The sequence below is a fragment of the Nymphalis io genome, chromosome 17, assembly GCF_905147045.1.
Source record: "Nymphalis io chromosome 17, ilAglIoxx1.1, whole genome shotgun sequence".
Taxonomy (NCBI): domain Eukaryota; kingdom Metazoa; phylum Arthropoda; class Insecta; order Lepidoptera; family Nymphalidae; genus Nymphalis; species Nymphalis io.
This window is the reverse complement of record NC_065904.1, coordinates 8,262,825-8,287,033: the sequence shown is the minus strand read 5'-3', so window position 1 is coordinate 8,287,033 and position 24,209 is coordinate 8,262,825. Positions and strand designations below refer to the sequence as shown.

General features: G+C 31.7%; 4 protein-coding genes across 5 annotated transcripts; 2 read left to right on the top strand and 2 right to left on the bottom strand.

Annotated features, from left to right (window-relative positions):
* Positions 1 to 21: 21 nt before the first annotated feature.
* On the top strand, positions 22 to 10,093 carry LOC126774846 (sorting nexin-2). Its single transcript, XM_050496482.1, has 10 exons — positions 22 to 224; positions 787 to 897; positions 1,749 to 1,992; positions 2,674 to 2,859; positions 3,648 to 3,769; positions 4,378 to 4,584; positions 5,188 to 5,304; positions 5,441 to 5,560; positions 5,959 to 6,111; positions 6,774 to 10,093. Exons 1-10 carry the CDS (start codon positions 135 to 137, stop codon positions 6,822 to 6,824), a joined length of 1,401 nt encoding a protein of 466 aa, XP_050352439.1. The 5' UTR covers positions 22 to 134; the 3' UTR covers positions 6,825 to 10,093.
* Positions 10,094 to 11,670: 1,577 nt separating this feature from the next.
* On the top strand, positions 11,671 to 12,862 carry LOC126774873 (uncharacterized). The gene is made up of 2 exons (XM_050496522.1): positions 11,671 to 11,785; positions 11,961 to 12,862. The coding sequence occupies exon 2, from the start codon at positions 11,966 to 11,968 to the stop codon at positions 12,683 to 12,685; it is 720 nt and encodes a 239-aa protein (XP_050352479.1). The 5' UTR covers positions 11,671 to 11,785; positions 11,961 to 11,965; the 3' UTR covers positions 12,686 to 12,862.
* A 301-nt stretch (positions 12,863 to 13,163) lies between these two features.
* Positions 13,164 to 14,480, bottom strand: LOC126774885 (39S ribosomal protein L13, mitochondrial). Its single transcript, XM_050496537.1, has 3 exons — positions 14,296 to 14,480; positions 13,939 to 14,217; positions 13,164 to 13,461 (listed from the first exon to the last, which is right to left on the bottom strand). Exons 1-3 carry the CDS (start codon positions 14,317 to 14,319, stop codon positions 13,228 to 13,230), a joined length of 537 nt encoding a protein of 178 aa, XP_050352494.1. The 5' UTR covers positions 14,320 to 14,480; the 3' UTR covers positions 13,164 to 13,227.
* Positions 14,481 to 15,244: 764 nt separating this feature from the next.
* On the bottom strand, positions 15,245 to 24,139 carry LOC126774829 (leukotriene A-4 hydrolase). 2 transcript variants are annotated; one of them, XM_050496457.1, is made up of 11 exons: positions 23,952 to 24,139; positions 23,363 to 23,421; positions 23,119 to 23,231; positions 21,379 to 21,521; positions 20,007 to 20,118; positions 19,391 to 19,611; positions 19,024 to 19,222; positions 17,950 to 18,171; positions 17,235 to 17,382; positions 16,137 to 16,308; positions 15,245 to 15,999 (listed from the first exon to the last, which is right to left on the bottom strand). In XM_050496457.1, the coding sequence occupies exons 1-11, from the start codon at positions 24,137 to 24,139 to the stop codon at positions 15,552 to 15,554; spliced, it is 2,025 nt and encodes a 674-aa protein (XP_050352414.1). In that variant the 3' UTR covers positions 15,245 to 15,551. The 2 variants fall into 2 exon arrangements, with proteins under 2 accessions (XP_050352414.1, XP_050352413.1); XM_050496456.1 differs by lacking the exon at positions 17,235 to 17,382 and adding an exon at positions 17,060 to 17,207.
* Positions 24,140 to 24,209: the final 70 nt, after the last annotated feature.

Below are 24,209 nucleotides of genomic sequence, written 5' to 3'. Positions count from 1 at the left end.
TTGCGTTGAAATTAAATGTCATTCAAGCCATCACGGTTCGTTTCGGTAAAGTTATCTCGCTGTTTTCAGAATTGATTAAGTAGCGTTAAAACATTCTACAGTTTTAAGAAGAATTTTATTAAAATCTATACAACATGTCGGAGGCATCCGATGCACCGTTCAGCACTGTTGAGATTAACAATGAGAGTAGAGATGAAGAAGATCTCTTCGCTTCGGCGGTCCAGGTATCTTATAGGAATCTGTTTTATTTCGCTCGCATCCATCCGGTGTTCATCAGGGGCGTTACCGTCCCCTAAACGACGCCCCATTGTGTACAATTAATTATACGATTTATTCCAGTATTTACATATTCGAATTTGTAATTGATACTGATAAATTGTTATTTTTTAATAATTACCCGATAATTTGATTACCAATACCTACCACGTAATTCTTTTATCATTGATTTTTTTGTGAGCTATTAAAACTTGTTTGCTCACCTTGATAAAATATTTTTTTATATTAATATGTAATATATAAGTATCTAGTATCATCAAGTTTAGTTCAATGCACTTATGTTGCATCTCAGACCAGCCTAACGACTTTGTTTTTAACTTGTTTATTTGTTACTTATTATTGTTACTTGATTATTATTCTTCTTGTCTTGTTTTATTTTGTTTAATTTACTACATTTATATGAATAATGTTGATGTACTGACATATAAGTAGAAACAAATTAATCATGGCTTGAAAGTATGAAAAAATTATGATTTTCTGGACTTAATTTGTGGACTTGGTGTGTTTCAGGAAGTCAGTTTAGATCCAGATGTTAATGGTGCTCAAGAAAGCTTAGACAAGGCAATCTTAGGAGATATAACTTCATCACCTGCTATGATAAATAGTCCAGTTATGGAAGAGGTATGTTTTTTTTTTTAAATTAATTTCATAAATGTATCTTGTTGTCATTTAGCACTTGTTAAGGAAAGAAATTTTACTTCATAAACATATCTGAAATTTTGCATTTTAAGTATTATTATACTTAAAAATATTTAAATTCAAAAAAATTGTGTTATATATGTATATAATTAAATTATGCTATAGCTATTCTATATACTAAAGCTATTTCAGGCACATGAGTAACAAATAGAGAACTTTGAGATTAACATGTTATAATCATTAGTCGAGATCTTGAATAAACTATATTCTATGGTATTCATTATAGATTTGTAATAAAATTTCCTTTTGAATGTCTACAAAGATGGTATTGGAACTTTGGAAATAAAATTAAAGTGGATAAATAGTGTTGTACTATAAATAAAAATATATTTATCACAAGTTGTTCGTAGTGCGTAATACAGCAGAAAAGAGGTTTTATTTATCTTTAATCTTTCTTCAATTGGAATAAGCGAGTCAAATTAATATGTTTTTAAAATTAATCTATGCCTAAAATACCAGCTATAAAACAATTAAATTATGTGTCATTTAATGTAACAAAGATAGTGTACTATGATAACAATATTCTATTTAAAAATAATACTTGTTATACAAAATTGTGTTATAATTATGGAAACAAAACATTTATTAGTTTCATCAGTAATAATATTTTGAATATAGCTTATATATCTGATGTTTTCTTGTTAGCAATTTGCACTTAGCAAAATGATAGAACATAATCTTCATTGTAACTTTTAATTTTGACGATTTATATATAAATGTTAATGTTTACTTTTAGCTTGCTTAACTTTCTAGATTTTTCTTTTTATTTACAGATAGCAACAGAACGTTCAAATAATATAATAATAACGGTAACAGAACCTCAAAAGATCGGAGAAGGCATGAGTTCATATGTAGCTTACCGTGTAATAACAAAGACGAATATGCCAATTTTTAGTCGACATGAATTTATTGTGCTGCGAAGATTTTCAGATTTTCTAGGTCTCCATGAAAAATTAAGTGAAAAATATCTCCGATCAGGCAGAATTATACCTCCCGCACCAGAAAAGAGTATTGTTGGTAAGTTTTTTTTTTTTTATTTTATAGTTGTGTGTGATTTTTTATTTAACAACCTATTTTTATTTATTTATATATATGGGTTTACTTTCAATATTATTAAGGTAACATTTGTAAAAATGATGTTATAAATGACCTGTATAATAGTACAGGCCATTGTTTTTGTTTTTTTTTTTTTTTTATTTATTTGACACACAACAGTTAATCTCGTAAAATAGAAATAAGGAAATATATGCAGCAAGTACATAACTAGTTACTGTTTCGCTTATGTGTCGTAGTGTGATGTGATATTTAATCTCTTTTTCACATTTTAAAAAAATCCCCTCAAACAAACAAACTCTTCAGCTTTATATCTATAAATAAAGATCTAGTCGTTCATCAAAACGTTGATCAAGCACAGATTATGTCTTAATTACTAAATGAAATATCCCGAATAATTACAATACTAATATAAAAAATAAGTTCATAATTTATGCAAATAAATAAAATCTTCTTTATAAAATAATAAATAGATAGATGAACTTAATAAAAAAAATTCATTAATGTTGGAAACAACATAGCTAACCAGTTAAATTGTGAGAATATCTGTAACTGAAAACTTAGATGCAAGGCCATTGCACATCCAATACAGAATTTAGGTATTTAACAAAAAAATATTAGTCTGAAGTATTTATATTATTTCAGGAACAACAAAACTAAAGATGACATCTACACCGTCCACGGAAAGTGCGAACGGCACCACAAATTCTGCGGGGATGCAGTCACAGTTCGTGGAGCGGAGACGCGCTGCCCTGGAGAGATTCCTCAACCGCGTCGCGCAGCACCCCGTACTTTGCATTGATCCTGACTTTAGAGAATTTTTAGAATCCGGTAAGAATTCTTACCCACACTGTCCTCGACTTCCTTGTCTGCACTCCAGACAGTGTAAATGCGCAACAAATAAACAAACTTATATTCATATTAATAATATTAGTTAGGATACGAAAAGTCCAAAGGTCGGAGATCGGAATTAAAGGCTTGTTATTGTAAATATAATGAAATAACAAAACAATATATTCTTTTCAATATAATTACCCTCAATTTCAATACATTTTGCAGATCGGAATCATAAATTTACAAACCCCTAGCGAAATACATCTTTGCTATAAGAATGGTTCGAAATAAATTCATTTACTCCATTTTCGTATGAAAATGTTTTGTCACTGCACAAAGGTCGTAAATCAAGGTTATTCTTGGAAACTGAGTGTCAGACCAGCTATTCCATCTCGCTATGTACGATTTTAACGCCTAATTATCCGTTATCTTCTATATCAACTTGTTTATTGTATTACACGTAAACTAATGATGTTATCAGATTGAAATATGATGTAAGTATGTCTTTTTAATGTGTTCCCAATTAGGCTACCCAGTAATAACCCCTTCCCGCCAGTTACCCTCCCTTCCTTTGACTCTTGAACAACCCCTCGTATTTATTTTAACGAAATAAATACTTAAATTTTTATGTTTGTATCTTAACTTTGAACTTTATTTTAATAAGTCTGTCAAAATTGTTGTTATTCGCATGGAGGGTTTTTATTCTAATGGCAATATTAATATTACCACTTTAAAATAGTAATATGAATTTTGTATTTTTTTTAAATCAATCTATAATCCCACAGATACAGAACTGCCGAAGGCTACGAGTACATCGGCTTTGAGTGGCGCCGGCATGCTGCGTCTGTTCAACAAAGTTGGCGAAACCGTCAACAAGATTACGTACAAGATGGACGAGTCTGATCCGGTATTCAATTCTGATTATTACAATTTCGTTTCGAAATTTTAAATATGATAATTTTTAGATGATTTTGAACCAATTTCTATAATGTCTAATATTTTTTAGATAGTTCTCTATTCATCAAAACATATTTAAGAAAGGGTTAACCACAAACCTATTTTTTTTTTCTTAAAAGAAATAGATATAAATAGAAAAGAAATAATCATATGAATACATTGTTGATGTCATTATTTATAATATTCTGTAATTTATATTATTGGGTCATTTTTATATAAGTGATATATATATATATATATATATATATATATATATATATAAATGTTAATGTATATATATATATATATATATAAATGTTAATGTTAATGTATATATATATATATATATATGCTACATCAGGTAGTGCTTATTGAACAGTCCTCCATACCCATCAACTTAGTCGAGTCCTGATTTAAATCTTCAGATACTTAAAATTATTTACTCTCGTCTACTAGGCGGACGATTGGTTTTAAAAGTTTGCCAGGTCCTTGCAGTGCTAGAAACGTCGTGCGTTTCTATCATTGCACGGAGACCAGACCCCGTCGATGAGGGCGATGTAACGCGGTTCGCGGGCGTAGTGGTTCGAGGAGCGGTGCGCGCGCATCGAGTCGCTGGAGGGCGGGCTGCGGCGGCTGTGCGGCGCGTGCGAGGCGCTGGCCACGGAGCGGCGCGAGCTGGCGGCGCGCGCGCACGACGCGGCGCGCGCCGTGGCCGCCGCCGCCGCCGCCGACCCGCACGCGCCGCTCTCGCGCGCGCTCTCGCACCTCTCCGACCTGCACGAGAAGGTCAGTACCTCGCACGCCCTTCGACTCGTATGCGCGACCCGAGTTGACTCTGTCGCTCACAAATACAAAAAACTCTTTTTTTAAAATAAAAGGCTTCAAATAATGTGAGTACCAAAAATTAGTAGCTAGTATGATATTATGTTATCGACTGCCTCGTTGGTCTAGTGGCTCGATGTAAGGCCGCAGATCCGGAGGTCCCGGGTTCAATTCCCAGGTTGGGCCAATAGAAAAAGTTATTCGGTTTTTCTGTCAAAAAATTCTCAGTAGCAGCCCGGAGTCTGGAAGTTGGAAGAGTGTACACTCCCGTGCCTCGGAAAGCACGTAAAGCCGTTGGTCCTGCGCCTGAACTCTTTCCGGTCGTGTTGGATTGCCGTTCCATCGGATTACGAGAGTTAAGGAATAGAGAGTGCACCTGTGTTTGCGCACACACTCGTGCACTATAATATCTCCTGCGCAGTTGGCTAATCTCTTTTGAGATTGGCCGCCGTGGCCGAAATCGGTCTGGAGAACATTATGTTATGAAATTTATAACTTATAGTTTTTTTTTTGTATTTCACTCTGGTAGCTGTCGTGTTTACTTCAATGTATTACTTTTTTATACAGATTGAACACTTAAGGAATGAGCAGGCAAACACTGACTTCTACGTTCTGACAGAGCACATCAAAGACTACCTCGGATTGATTGGCGCGATCAAAGATGTCTTCCACGAAAGAGTCAAGGTGAGTTATTGTGCCTACTTTCTTTACTTTTAAATGAATTATAAATAATATATGTATAAATATTGCGCTTACCTTTTATAAGTGAAAATAAATAACTGTTATACAAATTATATTATTGTATATTTTGAACATGCAGGTTTTTCAAAACTGGCAACACGCGCAGATGCAGTTAACGAAACGAAGAGAAAATAAGGCTAAAGCAGAACTAGCCAATAGACCCGAAAAAATGGAGCAGGCTGCTAATGAAATTATTGAAGTATTTAATTTTTCATTGCATGATTTCTTTAACCAAGACTTTTGACTAGGAAATATATAGATCTCAAAACAAAAAGATACTTGTTTCTATGCATAGCCTAAAAATTGATCGAGTTTGCTAAGTTATCTGTCAATGTCAAACTTTGATATTATGTCTGTCTTTAAATGGAATATTTATTTACTATATCATACCTGTCGAAAGCGATTCAAATCTGTCTCCTATTAAAAGTAGTATGTAATGCCCAAAAACATTTTGGCTGCACTTGTACATGTTGCCCGCTGGCCAATGATGGTTTAAATGATATGACTAAAGAGTTATGTTATTTATAAATAAATAAGAAAATTTTAGAAAGCTCGTAATTTTAAGGCAAAACCTTAAAAATATCCGTCAAATTTCAGTGGGAGTCGAAAGTGGAGAGAGGCCAGCAGGAGTTCGACACGATCTCGCGCGTGATCAAGAAGGAGCTGGAGCGCTGGGAGGAGCTGCGGCTCTCGGAGCTGCGCGCCACGCTGCTGCGGTACCTGCACGACCACATGCAGCATGAGGCACAGGTCACTCTATACTTGCACACTCGCTACACATTCACTACACACTAATGTTGCCAGCGATGTTGTTATTACAAATATGCAGGGTTATTTGTAAAAGTCGTCACGGTAGCATGCGAAAGAGCTCCCGTGGCGCTCCACGTTAAGACGGAAAGGGTACCGCTGGTTTTTTAATGGGTATTCCGATGTTCGGGTCGCACTTGGCGCCTTGGACACCGGCGAGCTCCACATACCCCACCACTGCTCCCGGGGGGGAAACGCGTAACGCTTTTTTCCAGCGTTAAAAAAAGGGTTATTTGTAAAACGTTAATAATTTACTTCGTGGTAGGGCTTTGTGTAAGCCCGTCTGGTATGTATCACCCACTGATCACAAACAGCAGTGCTTAATATTATTTTGTTCTGGTTTAAAGGCTGAGCGAGTCAATGTAACTACAAGCACAACGGACATAACGTCTTAGTTCCATATAATATATAAATACAATTACTAACGGCTTTACCTAATTAATGTTTAGAGGATAAGATGCTACACAATGCCACAATGCTACACAATCTTCTTTCCAATGTTAAATAATAAAAGAAAGAGAGAAATCAATGTTTAACTAAACACTCGATAAACCACGTTATCTAAATAAAGCCGTTAATTTGTAACCGTTTCTTTTCTACCGCAGGCAATTCGTTACTGGGACGCGTTCCTACCAGAAGCGCGTGCGATCAAATGAGTGGGGGACTGGCGGCGATACCGCGACTGCTTATAATCGCGCGACACTCGACCTTAGCACCAAATGTTTTGTCATATATCTTTACACCATTAAATACAGATTATAAATTAATATTACACAGAAATTACTTGGTACAGTTTAATCTTGCGTCTGCGCATTGTTAACGGAAGTTAAACAATATAAATGCAATATAATGGTGTACAATTAGTTAGAATAACACAATAATGATGATATTTCAATCACTATAGACGCTATAAATGACAATAATAACAAAATGTTGGCAATTAAGTGAAATGTGAGATCTGAATGAAATACAATAGTTTGTTTTTAACGGTGTAAATTTAAGATGGCGCTAGTGAATCGATAGACATGTTAGTTCGTATATAATCGTTCAACTTTTACGTCCCATTAATCACCTAGTTCACATTGGATATATTTTTAAGATAAACATAATCAGTAATTATTATGTTGTTTGAATTATCTAAGTAACGTTGCTGCTAGTAACCGCCTAGTGCACTTTTTTGTCAAGATATTCTCAATAGCAGCCCAGATTCTGAGATATGGCAGTGTTTACATTTCTATGCCTCAAGAACCAAGTTAAACTGTTGGTGTTGCGACCGCACTCTTTCTGTTCGTGTCACATACCCCATCAGATTATGAGAGAAAAGGAATAGAAAGTCCAGTGTTTGCGCAAATGATTATGATCTCCCTGGAGAACGGCTGCTGTAGCCGAAACGAAGGACAAAGCGCTTGTTGCAGACCTCAATAACAGTAGACATCAATTAGGAATAAAAAACAGATACTAAATATATTTTGTATGTGTGGACTAAAATATGGGAACAATAAAAAATATAATAATTAAAAAAATATATATGATTATAACTTTTGTTGTCGATGGTACCAAGTCTGTATTTTACTTTTAATTCAATAACTCAATATATTGATTTTGTAAAATAGTTCTATATTTTTACAAATGACGATTTAAACTAACTGACAACCCATATATTGTTCAGCATTTTATTTTGTAATTTTTTCCTATTGAAGAAGCCAAAGGTATTGCATCATACAGCGATGTCTTCTATCTTCTATTAATACACAATTATTTCACGCTTGGCATCAAATATTAAAGAAACGGTTGTTAGAAAATAAGAGCAATGCTAAAAACGTTATTGACGTGTAAGCATCTTAGCGCTCGGTACACAGGGCTAAGGGGAGTTTGAGCTTCAGATGACGTCAGCGTATGTTTCGAGCGCCAGATGACGTCAGGGTAAGATTTGTTAATGTGTGCGTGAGATCGGTACATGAGCTCAGATGTTTACGCATCAATTCTCGTGAGTACCTAGGCATTTGTACCATTTTTATTAGTTATTATGGCTGACTTTAAAATGTACCACCGCCTTATATGCTTAAGGAAATTAATATCAATCGTTTTGTCGGTCGACTATTAATTTTTGTAACATCACAATAAATATTATTGCAGATATTATCCGGTGTGAACTTGCCTTAAAACTTTTTGTTTCAAATATAGTTTTTTAAATTAATTTTAATCAATGTATGATTTGGGACTTCATACGCATTTGTATTTTAATTTGATCTCTGTAATAATGTAAATAAGAGATAATATGGTGTCAAAAGTATTGTTAAAAACCTGACCAAAAAAAAGAGAAAAGACGCATACTAAATTACAAATTTTAAAAGTAGTCTAAAGAATTGTTTTCCTTGTGTTTTTGAAAATAAGGTTAATTTTCCAAAATTCTTTTTAAATAGTGGGCTATATGAAAACTGCTACTTAAAATATTTATTATTAGATAAAGCTAGATGTATTGTAAGTAATAAAAACTTTTTCCCGAATTAAAAAAAAGCAATGTGTGCGTCTATTCTTGTATAAGTGTGTCTATAGGCTGTGTCTTCATAGTAGAACAAATGATTCGTTCTGAACAAGTCTGATTCATTTTATTTTGTCTTTCGTTTTATACGTTTGCGTCATCGAGGATGTATTATGAAATGATTCTAGAAAGTTTAGGCTACAAACGGCGCGGATTTTGCTTGCAACAGCAACTAGTTATATATATCGCTACTTCCATATAAGTTAAGTTTATGGAGAGATAATTATTGATATTGAGATGAATATCGATTGGAAAATTGCAGGAAGCAACTTCGTATGCGAAAAATGTTGCCGAAATGTTTACGTCAAAGATTTTTTTTTATATTTAGCTTAATATTACATGTTTAGCCAATATTTTTTGTTGTAGAATTAACAGTTTTTGGAGTTGAAAACTGAAATGTCGTAAATTTTATATATAGGTATCAGTAAATGTTAAATACATTTTATAATAATTAATATTTTATACGGCCACAGCGAAGTATCGATGTTAAAATTGTATGCATACTGTAATAGTAAACTCGAAAATATGAATCCATTTACATAAATATTAATCCAGAATCGAAACCGATTTCTGCAAAACAACGTCGTCGTTTTAAACGTTGGCCGAAAAAAATTATAAATTTTAGGTTATAATATTGTTTATCTGACATTAGTTATATTTTATTTAAAGTAAATGTTACAATGATTATATTTTCACAGCTTTGCTTCAATGCACAAGTCTTAATTCATATATAAATTGAAAAAAAAATAAACATACCTCGATATCACATTGTCCATTTCTACATATAAAGTGGTAAATAATAATTGTATATGTAAGGATATTTTCGTTATATAGTCGTGGTAATGTTCGTGCGACAATTATATTAAATTTTCTTTGTATGAACGTTAATTTAAGATGATAAATTTTGTTGAAAACATCTATATTTTTATATCTGTTTTGTTCTAAGATACGTATTATGTATTAGAAAATGTATTCCAATTTAGATAAGATGTTTTTTTTTAGCCAGAATACTAAAAATGTTCTAAATATACGTATAATACATAGATTAGTAAGCGAAGCAAATGAAAATTTAAAAAAGTGACATTTTGTAGACCGAAGACAATCCACAGAGAGATTTTCATTTTCCATTTTTGAATGTTGTCATAGAGCATTCTGGCTAAAAAAAGAAGTTAGTATAATTTATGTATATACATTAGATAGAACGATTGAAAATCTCGAATCTAATGTATTCATTATTTTTATATTGCCAAATATATATAGCAGTAATTTGGTGTAATGGAAGAGATAATTCTAAATAAATTTAAATAATGTTGATTTCGAATTATAGAAATTGTACTTTATTCCAATAATAATAATTATTACTTAAATAAAAATTGTTTTTTTCATGTTTTAATAACACTTTTATGTTCAGTTATTCTCTTTTAACCGTTATCTAAATTCTGCCTTTATTAAAAATGGTAAATAAAATGGAGCTGTTATGGCCTAGTGTTTAGAAGATGACATATTTATCGGAAAATCCCTATAATAATAACTAGATCATCAAGTTACTAATACACCACTCAACTATTATCATTTCCCAATGACTCATTGTTCCTACTTGAGTAATTTTAAATATTTATTAATATTCAACTTTCTAAAGTGGATGACAAAGAATATACATCTTATCATTGAATTTTATCTTATATAAAAATGAAGCTTATCAATACTTTAGATTTAATAACTTGGCTGCCCTAGGCTTATGGAAGATTTCTCCGCAATTCTCTAAATTAACAATAATCGTAGTCTCGATACGGTGCTATGGACAGAATTTTAACGTTTACATGTCTTACTTTTAAACTAAAGAACATACGTTCACATTATATGCGACTAGTAAAAACTTAAATCTCATTATGTTTTGCCGGCCCCTAAATTTCGCCGTCTTAATCGGCCTACAGAGAAATTCCATGTTTGCATTAGCAATGAAAAATTAAAAACAAAGCATTTTCCATAACTACCAACTATAAAACATAAACGAGAGAATGTTTAAAGATACATAAATTATTTTTATTTGCTTGGTATAAATGTTAGTTGATTCGACTTTTCTATAAGTGTTGCGTAGTCTTCATAGGCCAGGAAAGTGCTCTTTGCAGACTAGTAGGAATGGAAAAAACTCGTGTTCTATTGTTTTCCTTTCTACATAATAAGAAATATTTTGATGCTTTAATTATTTTATTAAAATTATTAATTAGAATGTAAGTATACAAGAACGAAAAATTCAAATCTTGCGAGTGCTACATACTATGTGAATTTAGGACATGGATTACCCTTATGTCATGCCTGAGTAATTGGCTATGCCTATAAATAATAGTCCACTCATTGGGTAGGTTCTGACTTATAAAAAGTTGAAATTTGGTAGATTAGTGTCTAACTATATAAAAGCTGAAATTTGGTAGATTAGTGTCCTGATTTATATTCCGAGTTTTGCGATCTTGCAAAATAGTATCAAAAACTAGTTCTTTGGACATATATTCTCTCCAGTAACATTTACGTTAAAATCGGTTTTTATGAAAATCATTAAGCACAAAATTTCCTGCAATTTTTCAACCAAAATCGGTTCACACGTTACAACGCAGTCAAAATAATCACTTATTTACTTATCACATCACATGAGGCCTCATGGCGATGTGTAAATTCTATCTCTTTGAACTTTTTTAATGAATCCCCTTTTTTGTCTAATGACTGAACTATATGTTTCGTTATTGTAAATTATAAATTCATGTTCATAACATTTAAATAGTTTCAGAGAGATATTCAGCTCTCACTCATCAAATTGAAGATTTTATGAAAGTGGTATTAAAATTAATGTTTTATTTCAAAATGCTATTCCTTGTTATATCAGATATTTCTCATTTCTTTTCAAGTACTTGTAGTAATAACAACTTGAAGCTATCGTTTTGATTATTAAGAAATATACGCGGGTAAACCACGCGCTATGATAAGCTTTTGTTATCATTATGATAAAACACTTTTAATGTATATATAATAGGTCCATTTGTTATTGATTTATTGTAGTTTAACCAGACGGGCAATAAACAGGTAATAAAGTTTCATCATATAATTCTTCATTAAAATTATCACTACTTAATATTAATTACATATATTATATTATGTTTTTTAATTATTGGTGCAGTTGTAGCCTTACTTGATGCACTATAAGTTATAAAGTTTTTTGTAACTATCTTGTACTTAATATTTTAATTTAAATTTACAGACAAGATGAAGTTATTCATAGCGATTACACTGTTCGTCGTGGTGTCAGCTTTGCCTCGGCGAAATGAACTAGTCCCACAAAAAGACTCTCCCATTGTTTTTAGACACTGGGAACCAAAACCAGAGTCGCATGTAAGAAAGCACATAAATGATTATATCCGTATTGAAAACATTTTAAATGCATTACCATTTCCATCCTCTCGTCATCCTGAAGCTAATGACTCTGGCGATAGAAAAATAACTCCTCAAGATATCATAAATGCCCTAAATATTATTCATCAATTCCTTAATAACAATGGAGACGATGATGATGATGAATCTATTATAGTTATCAACGATGGTGAAGATAAGAACCAATCCGACTTAGCCCCAATCGGTGAAGGAGAAGTCGCACACAGTGATGGCCCTGATTCTGACGACGAAAATATTGTCAATGAAAGTCAACAATCAAATAATGATGCCAATGGACAAAACGTTGATAGCGAGGACGGCGATGAAATTCCAATTAAACACCAAAATCCTGACAAAAATCAACCCCCACAAAGTGAAAATTCTCCATCTAATGGTGAAAACGCTCTAATAGATGTCGTTCAGCCAGAATATGAAGATCTTCAAGAAGTTGGTGAAGATGATTCTAAAGATCAAAGATTTGTTGACTTTATGCCAAGGCCTCTTGAAAACTTTTCCCAATATACACCCAAGTTCCAGCAGCAGCAGACTAACTAACCACCAACTGAAGCATGTAAAGCAATTATAATCTACAATCATGCAATAACAGTTTATATTGTGCAAATGGAAAATAGTGATATATTGAAATATTTATTATTGTATTAATTCGTTCGTTATTGTTTTTTTTTGTAAAAAATATCTTGTTAATAAATTTATTGAAGTTAATAACTGCAATCAGTAACTTATTTTTGAACATTCTGAAAACTTATTAAGTTTATTTAACATGTTATTCTTAATACTATTACAAAACTTCTAATCCAATTTTGAAAAACAATTACATTATGAAATTATGAAACAAATAATTACTTTTTTTCTTTAAATAAACAAATATAAACGGACATAATGTCCATGTGCATCTTTATATTTTTTTGTTAAAGTAATATTTGATTTATCCAGCATAGCAAATACTACATGAATCAACAAGTTACAAGGTTTAATAGTATGAAATATCAAAACATAACAAATAAAAAAGATATGCCATTTCAATATCTACTTTATTTTTATTTATAAACTAATTATATTTACATTAATTTTTTAATTTATTTAAGCACATAGTCTTGCGGATAATCCATGACCTTGGGGAATTTCCTGACTTCCTCCTCGGGAATATGATCGAGTCTTGTTGGAACTAAACGAAGCTGACGAATTTGATTAGTAACATTTTGCATTATATCTTCGGGTATTTCTTCCCCAGGGTAAATAAATAACCTTTGCATAGTATGACGTCTTTGTAGGTTGCCTCTCATTGCTTTGTATACAGCTTTTTTAATTATCTAAAATTTGTGAAAATAAAATTGCTATTAAATATATTTTATACAAAAATACCAAATAAACTTTTTGCTACAATATTCCTTATATGTAACGTAATCATCAAGTCATAAAATTTTCAAAATATCATGAATGTAACAATTTGTCTAGTTTCTAAGACTGGTGTACAGCAATTCATAAAATTAATATATACATAGAGACCACTATTTAAAAAACAGCCTGTTAATGGTCCCCTGCTGGGCTACTGCCTCCTCTCCTTTTCAGCAGGTTTGGACCAATTCTACTATGCTGCTAATGTGAGTAGATAAATCAATATATTTTTAATTATTGTTTGATAAATAAACCTATTATTTAATTGAAAATTTGAAAGAATTTATTTCCTTGCATTTCCCTCTCATCATCTTTGTATAACTTCTGCGAGTGTTTGCATCTATTTTTGTAATCCCAATGAGAACCTTCTAACAATATTTATTTATACTGACCATAGTTGGATCCTTGTTGTGAACTTCCCAAGCTAAGGTCCAAGTTGCACCGCCCGGATACCCAGTGTGATGGAAATATGCCCGTTGGCGCCAATCGTTGCCACGAAGAGCTATATCTCTACTATTTACACATACTACTACATCTCCACAATCGTTCATGGGATGATAAATTGGTTTATGCAATCCCATTAAATATTTTTTTATAACTTCAGCGGACTGGTACGGATCTTGCCACTTGCAGTCGAAAATGTGCCAAGTTCTAGCAAAAGTTGCCCATTGCTGGAAGAAAAATATTTTAATTATGTATTTCCCTCGAATTTGTTACGTTGAAATATAATAAAACCTAACAAAACACACCTGGACTCTTTTTGCTGCTGACATAGTAAAGAATAAAAATTGTAAAGCTTGATTATATTTTTACTATTCAATGGCTTGATATTTATTGTGACTAATTTATTTTAAATTAAAATTTTTAAGGTTAAGAATTCATAATACAATTCAACACAAAATCAACAGCCTGACAGGCTCACAATCTGCGGCTGTCAGACTGTTGTCTTGTATGACAGTGACAGCTTCTGACTAGTGTTACTAAAGCTAAAATATTACCCACGATTTACATAAGCAAAATAAATTGCTGAAATAATATTTAGACCACTAAGTTATATAAAAAATATTAATCACTTTAGACGTTTCTATGTATTGGGTTATCTTAGCTGTCACTTTATATATGAAACTGTACTTCTTACCAAAATATGGTGCCATCATAACAATAAATGTATTCTACGCAAAGCCCTCTTGAGAGGTTTCAATAGCAGAGGCGTAGCTATCATAGGGCAAGACAGTACAGGTCGGGTAACATATGATATATGTTATAACTTAATTCCATCCTAGCAATACTAATTTCTTTTTTAGCGTACCAATTTTCATTCTTATTCCAAAATCATAATTATTATTTATTTTGTAATCTAACATTTCTAAATTTTTACGAAATCTGTACCAATCTATACACCAATCGCTACACCGGAGCTTTTATCGGCTAACTATTCTACTGTTCAATTGATAAAATATTCAAAAAATAATATGACTCGCACTCTAACAGCCTACATTGCACACCTGTACTTGATTAAAAAAGAGTGAGACGCGTCATCGTAAATTAAACTATATGTTGTTATAGTATCAGGTATATATTGTAACTTAAGATTGTGCCAATCATTTATATTTATGAAATTGTTAAATAAATTTATCCTACAGTAAATATTAAATTGGTAGTAGTGGTAACAGTTAACAATGTGTGAATGAAAAACACTTGAAGTATATATTGATTTATTCATAACAAAATATTAATCCTTAGCATTTAAGGATATAGTCAATTTAAATTATTATTATTTTATACAATATTGACAAGATTACTATATTAGTACGCCCTTAAAGCGAGACTTAACAAGGTTTAAGTTGTTCAACTATTTATATAAAGTTTAATATAAATAAAATACGCAATGAATAAGACTTAATTGAACACCTGCAAAGCCGAAGCACACATTACACATTTATACAACATGACTATAATCAAAATAATAATTTTCGACAAATAAAATGCTTGTTTTATATTAAAATTAGTCACTGAGATGCAAATCTTTTCTTAACGTATAAGCAGATACATGCATCATGTAAGGTTCATTCTCAAGGAAGTTTTTAATAGCTTGGTCCCGAACATCCTCCCAAGCATAGAGGTCTCTGTAGATAGGTCGGACATATTTCATACGTCCTTGACGGTTAACAAATGTGAATACATCACTTAATTTTGTTTCATCCTTACTCCTTATACACAATCTTAGCCACCTGTATGTTATTTCAGTGTTTTTACTGTTAGCAACTTTGTATGCACCACCAAGGTCACGAAGCTTGTCCAATGGCAGAGGGTCTTGATCGATTAAAGATTGTAGCAAATTGATAATTTGGTGCGGCGTGAATGACTTAACATCATCACTAGAGAAGTAGACAGATGGTTCATTAATGTGTTCCAGGAGAGATTTCACTGATTTCGTCATTGATGTGTCATAGCTGGGAATACAAAAGACTAATTAGTGACAAAATATAACTACATTTTGTGATTTCTTTATAGAATCGAATGTTAATTGTTCATTTTGTTAAATTTTTTAAAAAATACCGTCCCTTACAGACCTTATATAAAAACTTACTTTGGTATGACTGGTGGCATGCCATTCTTGTAGAGCCAGGTATCCCAATCTACCGTTTTTAACTTTTCATTATCTTTGAAGTAGTTCAAAAGATAGCTTTTAAATTGATCTGTGTCTATCGACTGTCTTTGGAAGTTGTTGAGATAGGATCGCAGGAAGTCATCAAAAACAGCTATAAACAAAAAAAAGTAATTAAAATAAATACTCAAAAAGGCTCTTGCAAGCGCTGTTGAATCATCACTAAATAAAATATCTTTACTTTTTTAACGCTGGAAAAACGTATTACGCGTGTACCCCACGGGAACAATAGAGTATGTGTGTGTCCAAGGCGCCGAGTGCGCCCCTAACATCGGAATACCCACAAAAAAACCAGCGGTACCCTTTCTGTCATAACGAGGAGCACCACGGGTTCGCTTGCGCATACTACTGTGTTCGTTCTTTAACCTCGCCTAATGTATCGCTGATAAAACTGACTTATATTTAAAAACAGAAACTTATACACCCATTTGGGCATGTGGCTATCGTCATAATTACAATTTCCATACAGGGGTTAATTATAAGCTTAGTGCCTATATACTATACTTCTCTGTAAATCTAAGAGCCGTGATGGCGCAGTGATTGGATGAGAAGAGTTTTAACCAATGATTCCGAGATCAACCCTGGTGAGCATGTACTTAATTTGTGTTTATAATTCATCTCGTGCTCGGCGGTGAAGGAAAACATTATGAAGATGGATATGGTGGATCAAAACTCTACTAGATGTATTCACCAACCTGTTTTGGCGTAAGCTCCAAACCATCTTCTCATAAAGGAGAAGAGACCACAGCCCAGCAGTGGGACATATACAGACTGTTGCTATTTTTTTACTTTAATATATATCTACTTATAAATGTTCCAATGCAACAATGAATGCATTAACATACCAGGTCCACCAAGTAGATCTTCGAGGAAACGTAGAAAGAGCGAACCTTTTTCGTAAGGAACACTCGAGAACGCGTCATCAGGATGCACACCATTCAATTCGACAACCAAGCGAGTTAATGGATTATTGTCTCCAAGTTCATCGTGTATCTAAAAAAAAATATCTTTCAATCTCACCTGGACCTCCTATTAAATCTTCGAGGTAGCGAAGGAAGAGAGAACCTTTTTCATATGGCACACGAGAGAATGAGTCATCTGGGTGTGTGTTGTTCAAGTCTGGTACTAGACATGTAAGGGGATTCTTCTCACCAAGATTACTAATAATCTGCAACATACAAATTGCAGGAGATAATGTTGGTATAAAGCATCCTTCAAATATTTTGAATGTGAAAGTGAGTTTGTTTATTTGATGTTACGCTTTCACATCTTAACTATTCTACCGGTCATCACAAAATACAGGATATATAAAAGTCTGCCCCCTCTCATGCAAAAATGTAATGGATTAATAAGCATTTTTATAATACTTAAATGATTAAAAGAAATATGAACATAACATAAACTAAAAACAATGCTTATTTTTTTACATAGCAAAGCTTTGGTCATTAACTTGGTGTAAGAGACCCTATCAAAATTAATAATTATAATTACATTACCAACAACAAATACAACCACCAAGATATATTCTATGTTACTCAAATGACTCATTCGGTGCTGTTACTCTCACTAGTTAAGCTCAATGTCATATTGATGTTGGATTTATGACAATCAATGAGTAAGTGTAACATTTCTATATTAAACATAGATTATTGAATTTTTACTTTGGCTTTTAATTCAAGGTCAAAGTTTTTTAGTTAACTCTGCTCTACCGTTGAAATAGACTATTAAAACGTACCGTCTCACTTAGTTCCTGGAGACCGAGTATGCTATGGAAATCCCTGCTCTTTTTAGCTTTCACTGGATCTTCTATTAGCGATGCACCAACTTTCCTCTCAAGAAACACAGTGAAACCCTCATTGAGCCAAAAATGTTCGAAGTTTCTGTTCGTCACGAGATTGCCAGTCCAGCTGTGCATTATTTCGTGGACAATTACATCTGCTTGACTCCTGTCACCAGCCTGAAATATACATTTTATGGAATTTATGAGTCTGTTTAATCATTGCAATAACATGACAGCAGCTGTTGTTTGTTCTCATTGCTGCTTCTTTTAAGTATATATTTAACACAAAAACTTAGATCTGTTAAATTAAAATAATTCGGAATGTCATATTATTGTTTACCATATAGTTAATAGAAAATATATATGGTTATTGCATATTGTTTGTTTAGCATTTAAATAAACCATAAAAAATATTTAATTTAAAACTATTATTCGTATTTATAGATTTAATACAAGTTAAGTGTTTTTTAATATTGATGCAAGCATGGCTGATAGGCAGAATTCAATATGCCATTGTAAATAAGCATAGCTGAACTTCATCAACTTTTTATCAAACTTTGCTAATTTCATAGTCATTACAAAAAAAAAACAAAATGTAATACGAAACAAATTGAAAAAGTAATGAACAAGACAAAATGTTGTTGATTAAGGCAAAAAAAAAATGCATTATAATGTTTATTGAACTTTATGTAGGGTAAAATATTCTTATATCCTTCTTTAGGGTCAAGCTTGCTATATACCAAATTTCATCAAAATCAGTTCAGTGGTTTAACCATGAAACCATAACAGACAGCGCTACTTTTGCGTTTATAATATGAGGATTTAATAACAAATAAGCATGCTGAGAATTTGAACCCATAACATAAGAATGACTTATTTTTTATACGTCATTTGGAGAAGAATGTTGTCCACAATTATTTTATTTTTCTTAATAATAGAATCATGGAAACATTTCTATATAATATATATGGTGCAAGTATATAACAAAATTTTATAAATAATCAGTAGATATAAACTTAGATAACTTACCAATAAGGTAGGGGTAACAAACGTCAAACAAGGGTTCTCCATACCCCCATAGGGGAAAGAAGGGGGTAAAACTAGTAAGTCATACTGTGTCCATTGGTAAGGCCCGCAAAGTCTCTCCGCAGCTTGCAAATACTTTTCGGTTTCTGCAAATTCCCAGGCACTCTGTTCTATTTCCTCCTTCTCAGACCATACTTGAGACCTACAATATACATAATGTGTCTGTACATTTAATAAAAATACATTTGTTTAAAAATAATTTGAAATTCAAGATCAACACATGATCTAACTTTATTAAAGGTACATAACTAAGATACCAGATTCTACATTTATAGGACTGTATTTTTCTGGCTCTGGTCAATCAACTTACCTAGGTCCTAATCTCCTAGACTCCAGCACACCTACCGCTAACGCCAATAAGTAGGATGGTATAGGCACAGGTTGACTGAAGGTAGTCTTATTACCGTTGCTCTGTCCGCGAATCGCACTCATGAGGACTGTGAACTCTTCAGGTGCAACTACTTCAGCTTCATATGTGAATTTAACTGCTGGTGTATCTTGACATGGTAGAATAGAACGTGCATGGACTGGCTAAAAAGAAATACAAATAATTATTAAGGCTACATAATATTTATTAATGTATACATATATAATTTTTTTTATATCAGTTAATAATATAACATTTTTATTTTTATTTAAAAATTAAAAAGTTACACTAGCAAACTTCGCAGCAGACACTATAGTGCACAAACTTGTGAGCTCAAAACTACACAACCGCACTAATATCTAGCTCAACCAAAGGGCATATGTGTCTTCTGAGGCAGGGGAATGTGACACTACCATTTTTAATAGTAGCTTGAAGTTAGTAAACTTTAAGCTACAATTAAAAACCACCAATAACAAACCAACAGTAAATACCAAACTAGCTTAAACTATATAAAAACCGAATAGTGTTTAATAATTATTGAATATAAATTGGAATTTACCTGACATTGACTGAAAAGATAAGGATGCTTCTTGCTGGACGTTTGATTTGGTTCCAACCATTGTAATGCTGTTGCTGATGGTACAGTGCTGTACTTTATTTTAATCTGCAATCTAGAAATTAGAAAATCAGTTATAAAAACATTAACAAGCTGATTTACAATTTTTTACTCTCTATTCTAGTTTTTTTATTTTTATTGAATAAGTAGGCGGACGAGCATTTAGGGAACCTGATGGTAGGTTGTCACTAACGCCCATAGACATTGGCAACGTAAGAAATGTTAATCATCGCTTACACCTTCAATGTGCCACCAATCTGGAGAACTAAGATATTATGTCCCTTGTGCCTGTAATTACACTGACTCACTCACCCTTCTTACTGGAACAAAACAATAACAAGTACTGCTGTTTTGCGGTAGAATATCTGATGAGTGGATGGTACTTACCCAGATGAGCTTGCACAAAGCTCTACCACTAGTGAAGTTTGTATAAATTGGATTGAAAAGAAAAATAAATTTCTTTATAACAATTTCTGATTCCTAACAAAATCATATATTTATGGAAAACAGTTCTAAAAAATCCTAATGGTGATTAGCTTAAGTTGAGATGTAATTATGAGTCTAATATTTCTCTCTAGCATTGCAATATGTAATCATTTAAACTACCTTTGTAACATTGAATTAGTCTACATAATATAAAGTGATTGTTTACATGACCAGACTCCTTACATATTGCCCCGATAAAGCATTTCTGTAGCATCATTCGGGGCATGTTTGAGGCACATACAAGTCAAATTAATTTCATCCAAGTTATTATTGTCACATGCACTTTCTTTCACATCCACAATTATACGGTTAGAAAAGCATGGTTTATATATGAAACCCGCAAGTGTCATAGAAACATATTGAGTCCTGTCCATCAACAACACATGTCAACACTGTGTGTAGATCATTAAAAGATATGAAACTTCTAATAAGGTTGAATTTCGAAATAACTTGTTTTATTGTCTTGTATTGAGACATTTACTTATCTTTTACAATTGGGAATTTGATTTAAAAACAATAATCTTTTTAACATGACAAAACATATTTCTGACGTCATAATTTTAATGAATTCTCGGCGCACCATTATTACAAAAGAAATACACCCAAATACCCAATTATTGTTTACCGTAACCGTAACAGCCTGTGAATGTCCCACTGCTGGGATAAAGGCCTCCTCTCCTCATTTTGAGGAGAAGGTTTGGAGCTTATTCCACCACGCTGCTCCAATAACCCGCATTGGAGGTGGAGGGTGCAATTATTGTTTGATTAAATTAAAAGACAAGTAAGTAAAATTATTAAGGTATAGTGGTGTATTAATTTTTTATCTTACTTTTGTTCAGGTGCAGCAGACTGAGGTAAATTTATAGTCAGCTTTGACCCATAATTAGGAATTGGATCATCTAATTTATACTTCAATGTTGTACCATCTTTTAATTCAATGGCCTCTATTGTTAAATTATTTGTATCCAATATCTGAAATAAATAAAGACAATTAATGGGTTTATCACTTGAAATAAACAAATTATAACAGATTGTAACTAAATCACATAAAATATTAAAATAAACCCTACATTATGTAGAATATGTAAGTAAATTTTCTTCAATGTAAAAATAAATTAAAAAAGCTATAATTTCGTAAAAAAAATGTTGTATTACTCATATCTTATTCTAGTATGTACAATAATACAAAATATATCTATGTTTTCTAAAATATATATAAACTTTACATATCATACTTTTTTTTTATTTGAGTTTGTTATAGCTCTTGGTTTATTGGGGACGACTGATTAAATTAATAAGCCCAATATGTAGATATACATTTTTATTTGACACATACACTATGTACAAAAATAGCAGGCAAACAGTAAATAGCCTCACACCAAGGTTAAAGTTCATTGAAATTGAGAAGATATAAAAAGATTAGGAAATAAGGCAGAAATAAATAAATAAATAAAATAAATTCATAAAATAAAAGCATAGCTAGTAAGCTAAACTATAAGCAAAACACATCACTCGCAAAATGTCAGGACCACAGCTTACTATTGTAATAACGAAATATTCCCTAAGGGTATAAACTAATTCATTTAAATATATTATTTAAAAAAAATAATGATATTAGAAGAAGCCTTGAGTATCAGTACATATTTAGAGTCACATTTAAGTCTTATTTATATGAATCAGAAATTTAAAATATACACAAAAACAATAATATCATACTAAATTTAACTACTCAATTAATTATGAATATATTTTTTTATTACAACTAAATATCATGCTTTATTTGCAGTAACAGTATTATTTATATATTATAAACTTACTAAAGTATGATAAAAGTAAAATTTCAAAGACAAATTAGAGAGCAAAGTTTGGAAATCAAATATTGCTTAACTGTTTAAGTTTCTCTTCTGCTATGTGTACACATGCCTAATCGTAAGAGATCTTTAGTTTATTGATTTATGCAAACAAATAACCACAGCTATATAATTAAATTTTCAAATTTGATTCAATAATTTAGTAAAATTGTAATGCAAAAAGATCAAAAGAGTTGCAGGGCTAATATATATGAAAAAATTGCATCAATAGAGATTTAAAATTATATTTTTCTATATAGAAATTAAGCCCGTTGATTTTAAAAGAATCACTGCAAAAGAAAAATGTATGAATGAGTGTGAACACAGTGTAGCAAATAAAGATCTAATTGTTGGATTAAAATGTATGCTGCAAGCTAAATAAAAACAGCTACAATCTGAATAAATTACATTAATTTTGGCTGCAATTTTTGCTGCTTGGCACAACAATATGGATATAAATGATTGGATTTGCCCGTATGAAACTTTAAGCAAAATAAATACATATTATCATTAAGACTCTTGAAATAAGATATTTATGTGATATGTCAATATATATCAGTTTGATAATCTAGTGACATCAATTGATTGACAGACATTATCAATAAGACTTATTGAACAATAGCGTTTTTTGCATTTTCTACAAAATTGATATCAAGGTTTTGTAACAAAAAGGAATAAATGAAATTTGTAACTAAAACCAAATTATAATAGGTACTTACCACATCCTCAATGTAGTCTAATACTTCAATTGTTAAAACAGATGTCCCATATAACATTTTTTTATCAAAATCCACTTTGTAAAATAAATCAACATGTTTTATTATAGCGAGTTCTAAAAAGAAATACATATAAAAAACAATTATATATTCCAAAATATTTGAATGAGTGAAGAAAAAAATTATCACAGCATCATTAAAAAACATTTTTCTAATACATTATTATATAGGTAAAATAGAAACATACCTGGCCTTGAAAAGGACGAAGGATCTAATGGACTTAAGGCACCCATTGTTTTCATGTGACTGAAACATAATACAGCAATTGTAATAACATAAAAAATACATTTGAAATTGTTATTCATCTTTAAGGCATCAGTGTAATTCAAATGATTAGGCGACTATACGGGAGATATATGAAGAAGACTGTTATTATTCTTAAGAGGTCAGTTATCAGTACCACATCTCAACCTACTGTGAGTTAAAGTGCTTATGTGCTCCTATCTAATATATACAATTTATAGACTACACTCAATTTTAATTCTAATTTCATATACATAAAGATTAAATTAGTTTGTAAAAAAAAATTGTCAATTTCATAACCTGTTGACGAACGAGTTTGTATTCGTAATAAATTCTAAACTTTTTATTCGATACGAATGATATGATATTAATATAAGATAATTCGAATGTGAATGTTGTGTTATTTTTTTTATATTTAAAATATATAAATAAAATCGAAGAACCTTATCACTTTAACAATAATCCTCAATGAAAATGATTATTCTATTAAATTTAAACTATAAAATAAAATTTAGACTTAAAAAAGGGCCTACCTGTTTATTGCACACAGATTTTGAGTAACAAAAGATGACAGGGTTTTTAGCTCTCTTTTTGGGGTGTAAATGGTACTGGAGGCCGGTTTTTGAGTTAAAATTGAATAAGCTCTTTGTTTTCTGTTTATTAATGGACAACGTAAAGATAAGCGAAAATGCCGCGTGACTACTTTGCCGATGACAGCCATTTTTCGTTTTTAAATACAGACAGCTGAGAAGTTATCTATGATTTAAAATAGACTAAAAATACTTACCAAA